This window comes from Polypterus senegalus, chromosome 4 (genome assembly GCF_016835505.1).
Source record: "Polypterus senegalus isolate Bchr_013 chromosome 4, ASM1683550v1, whole genome shotgun sequence".
Lineage (NCBI taxonomy): Eukaryota > Metazoa > Chordata > Cladistia > Polypteriformes > Polypteridae > Polypterus > Polypterus senegalus.
Window position 1 is genome coordinate 17,110,929 of NC_053157.1, and position 12,016 is coordinate 17,122,944.

The 12,016-nt window shown below is 40.7% G+C and overlaps 1 protein-coding gene across 1 annotated transcript in view; it reads right to left on the reverse strand.

Annotated features, from left to right (window-relative positions):
- The window catches only part of pdgfc (platelet derived growth factor c), a 336,486-nt gene extending 325,313 nt beyond the window's left edge, over positions 1 to 11,173 (reverse strand). The window contains exon 1 of the mRNA XM_039750296.1: positions 9,917 to 11,173. Within this exon, the coding sequence (XP_039606230.1) occupies positions 9,917 to 10,028 (112 nt within the window). The 5' untranslated portion in view covers positions 10,029 to 11,173. The remainder of the gene's footprint in view (positions 1 to 9,916) is intronic.
- Between the last annotated feature and the right edge of the window lie 843 nt (positions 11,174 to 12,016).

Sequence of the window (12,016 nt, forward strand, 5' to 3'; positions counted from 1 at the left end):
CCGAGAAAACCAAGTAGAACTTTACGCAGACAGTCCTGAGGACTGGAAATGAACCCACCCAGTGGTAAATTAAAACAGGGCAGGACCCAAAAGCTGTGAGTCAGTACGCTAGCCACTGAGCCACCATCACTGCTTCTAGTGCAAAATAAGTGAGTCACATAGCCAGCTATTTCAGCATCTCATTCCTAATCTAGTAAATCCTTTGTCATTAAGTCTTTGTTAAAGTAAAGGCTTTGCAAAGTCAGAATTTCACCCAGCAGCATTAAGCACTGGGCAGAAAATAACCCAGGATGTGGATGCCGATTCATTGCATTCCTTTTTTAGTGATGCTCACTCATACTCATATTAGATTTACAAGTTAACCAAACAAGCATGTATTTGAGTATTCGGAGTAAAAGGGGAAACCCTGGGCGTGAAGTAATCAGGTCAGGAACTAAATCCAGAGCCCATGCACAGTAAGCCTCATGCACTAATCACTGTGCCACCAGATGCAAAACTATCAGATTTATGCTTATAAAACATCATGAGATAGAATTTCTATAAAGCAAATCTTGCTAGTCGGGAGATCCAAATGCTGATTAACAACACACAATTGAAGAGAAAGGCAGACCGTTTTCCACATTAAAAAGTTTTCGGACTAACAGAATAACAAAATTGTTTCCTTTTCCTCATTTATATGATGCATATTAATGAACAAGGGGGAGAAAATGATGAAGTCATCACACACTGCCGCATGACTCAAAACCATGGTTACTGTGTATCTCCAAGGCTACGGGGCACTGCCATACGCCGTTCTGCCTTTTTGCGCAGATCAATAGCGAGGCTTCCATTAGCATCTTATATCAAGCCTGTGAAAAAAGCACCACTGTGCAAGTTCATGTCAAAGGTTACACCCCGGCTGGTTTTTCCCTTCTAGAGTAGCTGGTTTCCAACCTCTTTTGATTGCTTTCACCACCCAGCTTTTCCCAAGCCGGCCTGATTAGAGCTTGATCCCGGGGCACGTCTTTGATCAGCAAGCCAGCAAGTCTGCAGGTGTCACATGTCACCACCTTAACCAACAGCGCGCAGCGGGAGCCTTCGGTTCACTCCCGCTCACTCCTGTTATCGGCCTCTGCAATTGTCTGCTTTGCAACACTTCATTTTATAATTTGTCCATTGGATTCTAAGGTTGGCGTCATCGCATGACTTTAAAGTCACCTGGAAGGGCGGATTTACATGATCTTAAAAGAGTTGGGACACTTTCTACAGTCGTGTCTAACTTTTATCAGAGAATTTCAACAGCAGCTGGGAAATGAAACAAGAACATTTGGAGGAAGCGGCTGCAACGTTAAGGTTATTAGCTTCAGTATGAGTAGCCAATTCGATTTTGTTAAATGCATCATATGCAAATTACATGTTAATGCATGCTTGTCAACCAACTGTCAATTTTCAAGCTAAATCCTATTAACTGGAAAATGTTTCTTTCAAAAGTAGAAACAAACAGGCAGTTGTGAACATTCCCAGAATGTGTGCGCTTGTGGGGGTGGGGTTGGTCCTGGTGTGTGTGTGTGTGTGTGTGTGTGTGTGTGTGTGATGTGCTTTACAATGAAGGGTTGGCTCTTGCCTTGTGCTCAGTGCTGCCAGGATTGGCTCTGGGCCCTCGAAGGCTTTGGATTTGATTAAGGAGGTTTGAGAATGTTATGTTATGTTATGTTATGATTGCTTTTTCTGCAACGGACTGTCATCGTGTCCACGGTTAAGTCCTGCCTTACATCAGATACTGCTCTGACAGGCTCTGGACCCTCCAAGACTCTGAACTGGGTTAAGCTGGTAATATTATATTATAACTTTATTTGTTTTCTGTGATGAACTGGCAATCCTAGCCACTGTTGGTTCCTGCCTTTCAACCAGTACAATGGGTGACAGAGTCCAGCATCCTGTACCACTGAAATGGCTTTAAGAATGTTCTGTTATATTATGATTGCATTTTCTGTGATGGATTGGACTCTGATCCAGGGTTTGTCCCCACCTAATTATTAGTACCAGTATTTGCTCGGGCTCCCAAAGACCCTGAATTGGATAAAGCAGGTTTGAAAATGTTATGTTATGTATAATTGCTTTTTCTACAATGGACTGTCATCCTCTCCAGTGATGGTTCCTGCCTTGCACTCCAATGCTGCTGTGACAGATTCCAGCCTCATGTGACACAAACACGGGTTTAAGGAAGCTCTGTTATATGATAATTGCCTTTTATGTAATGGACTGACATTGGATCCAAGGTTGGGTCCTATCTTGTGCTCAGTGCTGCCAGAATTGGTTCTGCCAAACCCTAACCCTGGATTAGATTAAGCAGGTTTGAGAATATTATTTTATGCTGTATTATAATATGCCACATTTCTTCCTGGAAACAAATAAAGTTCTCTGTCTATCTCTCTATCTATCTATTATATAGTGCCTTTCATATATGTCTATCATGAGTGCTTTTTCTGATGTGGGCTGGCGTCCTGCCCACTGTTGGTTCCTGCCTTGCACTCACTGTTACTGCAGTGGACCCCAGCCTCCTGTAACCCTGATTTGGATCAAGACATTTTATGAAGGTTCTGTTATATTATGATTGCATATACTTTGATGGACTGTCATCTGACACAAAGTCTATGCTTATGTTCTTCTCAGTGCTGCCAGTATTTACTCTGCATCCCCCTTAAGACCCCAAATTGGATTGAGCATATTTGAGAATGTTGTTGGGATAAAGCGGATTGGATAATGGACAGATGTTATGTTTTGTGCAGTGGACTGACATCCTGTCCAGTAGGGGTTCCTGCCTTCCACCCAATGCTGCTATGACAGGCTCCAGCCTCCTGTGACACAAACACAGGGTTAAGAATGTTCTGTTATATTATGATTGCCATTTATGTGATGGATCTTCATCTGATCCAAGGTTAGGGTTAGGTCCTATCTTGTGCTCAGTGCTGCCAGGATTGGCTCTGGCCTCCAAAACCCTGAGTTGGATAAAGCATCCATTATCCAACCCGCTGAATCCAAACACAGGGTCACGGGGATCTGCTGGAGCCAATCCCAGCCAACACAGGGACCATAGATGCCAACCTACCGCAGGACACACACAAACACACCCACACACCAAGCGCCAATTTAGAATCGCCAATCCAACTAACCTGCATGTCTTTGGACTGTGGGAGGAAACCCACGCAGACACGGGGAGAACATGCAAACTCCACACAGGGAGGACCCGGGAAGCAAACCCGGGTCTCCTAATTGCAAGGCAGCAGCGCTACCACTGCGCCACCGTGCCACCCTGGATAAAGCAGGTTTGAGAATGTTAAGTTAAGGTATGTTATATTATGTTATGTTATGGCTACTTTTTTTGTGATAGACTGGCATCCTGTCTAGTTTTGGGTCCTGCCTTGCACTTAGTTTTGTTTCTATGTTACTTTCTTGAAATAAAATTATTAAGTAAAAAAGAGACATGTTATGTCATATTTGCTTTTCGTGTGATGGGGTGGCATTCTGTCCTGTGTTGTTCCAGCCTTGCACCCAGTGCTGCTGGGAAATATTGGCTACGATGGATTGCCATCTGATCCAGGGTTGGCCCATACTTTGTGTTCAGTGTTGCCAGGGTTGGCACCCGCTCCCCACCAGCCTGAATGTTCTGTTCTGTTATGATTGCTTTTCCTGCAGTGCACTAATGACCTGTTCTATGTTGGTTCCTGCCTTGTACCCAGTGCTGCTGGGATAGACTCCAGACTGCCGAGACCCTGAAATGATTGTTATGATTGCCTTTGCTGTGACAGATTGGCAGCTGATCCTGGGATGGTCCATATCTTGTGCTTGGTGCTGCTAGGGCTCCATCAGCATGGATTGGATTAAGCAGGTCTGAGGATGTGTTTTTTTATATTATGTTATGTCATAATTACTTTTTCTGTGCTTAGTATTGTCAGGATAGGCTCTCTCATCAACTACAACTCTAAATGTGATTAAATGGAATTAAAAAATGTATTGTGTAGCATTATTCATCTCCTTATGGCCCACCATTCTTCAATGTTTCTTAAAAATTTTCTCAAATGACACGATCTCTACATACAGCATCTCCAGTGCAGCTTAATTCTACTAAGGCATAAATCACAATGCTGGGTTCCCCATATAAAGAATATTTAATTCTAAACAGGGACCTCATAAGATTCATTCATTCATTCATCCAACCATTTTCCAACCCGCTGAATCTGAACACAGGGTCACGGGGGTCTATTTGAGCCAATCCCAGCCAACACAGGGCACAAGGCAGGAACAATTCCTGGGCAGGATGCCAACCCACCGCAGGGAAAACACACACACCAATCACAATTTAGAATCGCCAATGTACCTAACCTGCATATCTTTGGACTGTGGGAGGAAACCGGAGTACCCGGAGGAAACCCACACAGACACGGGGAGAACATACAAACTCCACGCAGGAAGGACCTGGGAAGCGAACCTTACAGCGAGGCAGCAGTGCTACCCACGGCGCCACTGTGCCATCATAAGATTCATGGAAAACTAATCTGCCTGTGGACCAGCTATGGCAGTCCAGTGTGTGTGTGTCAATGTGCTTGGCACAGGCTGTACTGGAAACAGCAGGCAGAGGTGGCACACACCAAATGGGAAACCATCAGACCAGCACTGTGAAACAAAGAGCCATTCCAGATCCTTGTTATCTGTTGCCAGTCCCTACTGTGTTGCTAATGCTTTGGCATCACACTTACTGTATATTAGGTAGAGGTACCCACTCCAGAACGGGCACTTGTTCTAAGTCCCTCATTGAGATCCTTGTTCCTTGTCTAGTTAAATAATTTTTATTTCTCTCTTCACATTATCTTTTTCATATGTGAGTTGCAGAGCTTATATTTCTGCTTGCCCTGTGTCTTTGGATTTAAATTCCATGATTGGTTGTCCCTGGTGTGGAGTTTCCATCATCTCCGAGTATCTAAATGATTTTTACTTTGGTTTTTCATTCAGAGCTGCAGATTAGGTTAACTGGCAATCCTAAATTGTACCCATGTGGGTTTGTGAATGAGTGTGTCCTGTCCGGGGGCAGTTTCCTGCCTTGTGCCCAGTGCTGCTGAGACAATCTAGAGCCCACCCCATGACCCTGAATTTAGTCTAAGCAAGTTTAATAATTTATGTTAATGCACATCTTGGTTTTGAAAACTGCAGTCTCCTCTTACTTCAAGGCGCTATACATGGATTTATGACACGTCTATTGTTCCTTCCCATAAAAGGACATAAAAAGACAAACATCTAACACCATTATAAATCTGACCCAAGTAAGTTTTAAACAAAAACGGGCAAAACACCGCACCATCCATGTATGGGTGAGCATCCAACATAAAAGTGAATTGTTCACAGTTTAAAGTCAGCTTTGGAAGATGTGATGGCGGTTAGGCATGCGTTTGTGTGTCTGTTAAAGCCTTGACTGTGCAAATATTGTTCAAATTCTTAGTTTGCACACTTGGTAGGAGTGACGACCCCCGGCATCTGCACGGTGGGCTAGCAGGTAAACAGACAGGCTTCTGTGGCCCTCTTTGGATATCTCAGCATATACAGGGGGCTCTCATGTGTGGTGGGCTTTGGAACTGCTAGACAGGAGTGCTGATAAACACATGGCACAGGCATCGATTTATTTGTTGTTTGTTCTGGGCTTAAGTCGCTGGAATGTGATTGATGAAACTGATAAAAGTTTAATGAAAAAGGACGAGAGAGCAAATGTTTAATTTCATAGCATTATCGTCAATGGGGGAATTCATCAGTACAATTTTCTATTTAAGCCCTTTTGCCAGCTACTCTGAGATAACATAACACAACATAACAAAATGCAGAATTACACAAGAAAATGCAACAGAACAAAATACAATGTGTTACATAACACCACATAACATGGCAAAACATTACCAAACCCAACACTTCACAACATAACATACGAAAGCACAACAAAACAGAACATAACATATACCACAATATAACGCAACATAAAATAACACAAACACAAAATGTAACATAACACAATATCAACATGTTACAACCAGAACATAACATGAGAACACACAACATTGAAAAGCACAACGTAACAAACAAAACAGAACCTGACTTACCACAATATAACACAACAGAAAATAGCACAAAGAAATGCAACACGACATAAGGCAACACAAAAAAATAAAATACAACAATAACATATTACAACTATGACATAACACGACACAACTCAACACTACACAGCATAACACACCACAACATAACACAAAATAACACATGGTAATATATCAAAACACAATATGACATAAGACAACACAGCACAGCACGGAATTATAAAACACGACATAATATGGAAAAGCACAATATAACATAACATAACAAAACACAAAACAATATAGCACAATGTGACGTAAAACAACACATTACAGCATTACAAGGAACAACATAATAGAGCATAAGGTAACACACCACAACATAATACAACATAAAATAACACAAGATAACAAATCACAATATATTATAGCACAACATGACATAAAACAACACAACACATCATAGCATTACAAAACACAACGTAATATTCAAAAGCATAACATAAGGAGCATAAGGTAACACACCACAACATAACATAAAATAACACACGGTAATATATCAAAACACAACATGACATAACATAAGACAATACGGCACAACATGGAATTATAAAATACGACATAATATGCAAAAGCACACTATAACATAACACAGCATAAAATAACATAAAAAAACACAACATATTATAGCACATGACATTAAACAACACAACACATCATGGCATTACAAAACACAATATGATATACAAAAATACAATATAACAAAGTATGACGCAAAATTACACAAAAAACCAAAACAGAACAAAACATAACATGTTACAACAATAACAAAACACAACATAACATACGAAAGCACAACAAAACAGAACAAACATACCACAATATAACACAACATAAAATAACACAAACACAAAATGCAACATAACACAATATCAACTTGTTACAGCCAGGACATGACATGAGAAAACGTAACATTACAAACCACAACTCTGTACAACATAACAAACAAAACAGAACCTAACACATCACAATATAACACAACATAAAATAACAAAAAGAAAAGCAACATGACATAAGGCAACACCAGATGACATAATAAAAAAAAACATAGCATATTACAACTATGACACAACACGAGACAACACAACACTGCACAGCATAACACACCACAACATAACATAAAGTAACACAACATGACATAACACAAAATAACACATGGTAACTTATCAAAAAACAACACAATATAGCACAACATGACATAAAATAAGACAACACAACACATCATGGCATTACAAAACACAACATAATATACAAAAGCACAACATAACAGAGCATAAGGTAACACAACATTAAATAACACATGATAACACAACAAAACACCAGATATTATTGCACAACATGACATAAGACAAGACAACATATCAGGACATTACAAAACACAACATTATATACGAAAGCAAAACATAACATAACACACCACAAGATAACACAACATAAAACAACACAAGATAACATAAAAAAACACAACATATTATAGCACAGCATGACATAAGAGAACACAACACAGCACAGCATTACAAAACACAACACTGCACAACATAATATGCAAAATCACTGCATAACAGAACTTGAAACAACACAACATGACATAACAAAACACAAAATGACACAAACATAACATAACACAAGATAATATAACAACAGCAATGCAGCACAACATACCACAACACAGTGTACAACAACCATGACACAAGACAACACAAGATAGCACAGCATTACAAAACACAACAGTGCACAACATAATATGCAAAAGCACTATATAATCAACTGCGGTGAGTTGGCACCCTGCCCAGGATTGGTTCCTGCCTTGTGCCCTGTGTTGGCTGGGATTGGCTCCAGCAGACCCCCGTGACCCTGTGTTCGGATTCAGCGGGTTAGACAATGGATGGATGGACTATATAATCAAACATAAAATAACACAAACACAACCTAACACAAGATAGCATAACAAAAGACACTGCAACACAGTGTAGCATACCACAACATAAAATATTACAACCACGCCATACATTAGGACAACACAACATGGCAAAACATTACAAAACACAATACTGCACAACATAACATTCAAAAGCACAGCATAACAGAACACAAAAACACACTGCAACATAAGATAAAACAACACAAGATGACATAACACAACAAACAATAATGCAAGGCAACTTAACAAAACTCAACACAACCAAGCACAACACAACACAACACATCACATTACAAAACACAACATTGCACAACATAATGCAGAAAAGCACAAGGTGACATAACATAACACAAAGTAACACAACATGACACAACACACCATAATATAGTGCAACATAGCATAACCACAACATAATATAACCTAAAAGAACACAAAGTAACACAACATGACACAACACAACATAAGTTACCAGAACAAACCACAACATAACACATCACAACTATAACCCAGGACAGCACAACATAAGAGACCATGACAAAAAACAACCTTGACATAACTCAATACAACATACACAATAAAACAAAGGCCAACATGATGTATTACAACTATGACATAACACAACATATTCCAAACCGCAACATACCAAAACATATCATAAAACAATCATGACAAGAGATCACAGCACAACTTTACAAATTGCAACATCGCACATATAAAACAGCATAAGACTACAGTAAGACAAAAAAGTAGCAATAAACCACACAAAACACCGTCTAGCATGTAACATGCCAAAACGCAACATAACCCACCACCAGATTACACAGCATAACATAATTCAGAATATTTATAACACAACACGAATTAAAACAACGTAACAAAGCGGATAAGATAACGGAACAGAACAGGAACCATCCCCGAACGGGGCGCCGGCCTATGACAGTAGGGTGAAGAGGGTATATCTCGCTGTACTAATCTAACAATAGCCCTGGGAATTACGCGCAGTTCGAGTCGACAATGCCGGTACCACCTGCACTTTTTTCTACAGGGGGCTAAGAGTGAAACCTCCCACTTCTGCCGTGCGCCTCCTTCACCTTACGAATCCCACCCCACCACTGTGGTTCACGGCGGCAGCGCTGCTCGCACACGCACCCTGTCCTTCGTGGCTGCGCTTCCCACTGCCTCTGTGGTTAAAAGGATAAGTCCGAGTTTTTATCACACGCCGTTCTTCATCGCTATCCGCAAGTGTTATGCTGACGTTTCAAAGCGCCGTTGTTTCATTTGCAATTTGTTCCGTGTGCTTTTTTTTTATTCAACTGTTTATCCTCGAGAAATTAAACAGCTCTTTGATAAAAGTAAATGATTAACTTTAGTGTGAGACTGAACAGATGTAGAAGAAAATAAACAGTGTAAACTAGGAAAGGTTCAGAGGGTAAGCAAATTACACACCCTGCCGCAGCTCTCTCGGCATAAAAGACCTTTTTCTTCACTTTAGTTTTTTTGGAGGAACTTGCTCCCATGGGAGTTAGGATTTGGGAAGTCGTGTAAACACACTTCTGGTACACTTAAAAGCTAAAATGTAATTTCCACTTCCTCTGCAGAATTAGACTTTTTACATGGCACATGAAAAGTGACTATTCACTGCTAGTGCCTTCAAAGGAAAATGGGGAGAAAATGGGAAGAATACAGAAGTGGATATTTTGAATGATTTTACAAGCATGAACTTTATAAAAATATGTAATGCATTTTTTTTTTTTCTCATTTGGATAAGTCGACGCATCGGCGGATTCCCTTCGAAGACGTAAACTTAAAAGAAAGGTTTTGCAGGCGTCATTCTTACCGTTGTGCTCTTTCATACTGGACAGCTGAAACTTGTTGCTGAAGCTGGAATCCGCATTCGATCCATGATGCTGGATCGAAGTTGTTAGAAGGATGAGAAATGGCAGGATCATTTGGATCTGTGGTGAGCAGCTCTGTCAATAGAACTCTTCCGATCTCTTGGTTCCGAGTCAAGTGGAGAAGCCCACAAGTATAGCTGGCCGTGCCGAGTAGTTGGGAGTTGGGAGATTTGGATTACCACGCTGCTGCTTCGGCATAAATAGAGTCCCGGTCCAGATCTGGCAACATTTGTAGCTGATAAGCGGCAAGTATTTTCCACATTATCCCATCCGAAAGGCTCTGCCTCCCCCCCAGATCAAACAAACGGGACCTGCGGAAGCGCCCAGTGGCTAAACGAGAGCGTCCGCAAAATGTGCTCGTTTAAGCAGGCATGCACCAGGAGCAAAGCGGGCTTGATAAGTGGGACCAGACCACCTGTCAAACTTTTACTGAAAAAAGCCACCAGCAGCAGATATCCGAGGATCCCTTCTTGCTGATCCAAAGTGAGATCCTGGATGCATTCACGCCAATCTGGTATTACAAGTGCAAGTTGGCTAGAAGATACCGATTAAAACGAATCAGCGCACATTCATCCCTTTAAATGAAAATCGCAGGCTCGCTTCCAGTCAGTAGGCACGTGCGTGTCAAAACTAGTTTCGCTAACCATCTAAAAGTACTTAAAGTGCTTTGAAACAGACGAGCATTCCAATCTAAGATCAATCTTGAGCCGTGCGCTCAGACTTATCAGTTACGCAGCCGGAAAAAAAATCCTCGATGATCCTTGCAAGACAAAAAAAAAGTGCAGAAAGAAAGGAAAAAGAAAAAAAAAACGGAGGCAGATAGAGGAGTTGAGTCGAGTCGAGTGAAGTCTGATCCCCCAGTGCACCAGATGGGATAGCGCTGCCGAGCTGAGACGGCCCGGGCCGGCCGACTGACTCCTGGCTGAATGCAGACTGCCAACTGGCGACACAACAGGTGCTACAACATCAAGTCAAAGTTTCTCGGCGCTGGAAACTCCCCCGGGGAAGCTCAGTCTTAACCATTCGTGCACTGGAGCAGACGACGACTCGCTGTGGCGTGTTCCCTTTCCCTTTCCTCGACTTGGGGGGTGCGGCGGAGTGTGCCAGCCCAGGAAGGACAGCAGTGCCTCGGAATCAAAAGTAATAACAAGAGTGAGAGGGGGATTAATCTTCAGCCCGGGTGCGCACTCTGTTACACGGCTTACAAGGACTTCAAGGATCGGTGGTGAATGCGATCACGTACGGAGATCTTACAGTTTACATTCACATATTACGTATGGTTACGTTCACGTATTACAGGTTTTTAAACTTTCTTTAACTTCTTGAAGAAAGGATAAGTACTGGACAACTGTGCGATAAATATATACGACACGTCTAAAATTACACAAATTTCCAAATCGTACACATATATATATATCATTTACGTTTTTTACATGTATTTATTTATTTATTTATTTATTGTATTTCACTCGCATACACTAACTTCAAAAATAATCTGTACTGGACTGGTGTCCCTTCCAGGGTTGTTTTCCTTCATATGCCCAATGTTGGCTCATGAACAGTATACAGTACAAAATGCACAGACTAACGAACAGAAATGAAAGGCAATTTGTAATAATTAAGCTAATATATAACAAATATATGTGAAAGGCTCTGCATAATAAGTAGGTAGAGAGGAATTAAATGGCATAATGTACCAGATACATAGATAAACAGATTGAAGTGAGAGGCACTACATAACAAAGGGATATGAAAGGAACTATGCAATAGATATATAAGAAAGACACTAGATAGATAGATAGATAGATAGATAGATAGATAGATAGATAGATAGATAGATAGATAGATATGAAAGGCACTATATAATAGATAGATAGATAGATAGATAGATAGATAGATAGATAGATAGATAGATAGATAGATAGATAGATAGATATGAAAGGCACTATATAATAGATAGATAGATAGATATGAATTCCACTATATAATAGATAGATAGATAGATAGATAGATAGATAGATAGATAGATAGATAGATAGATA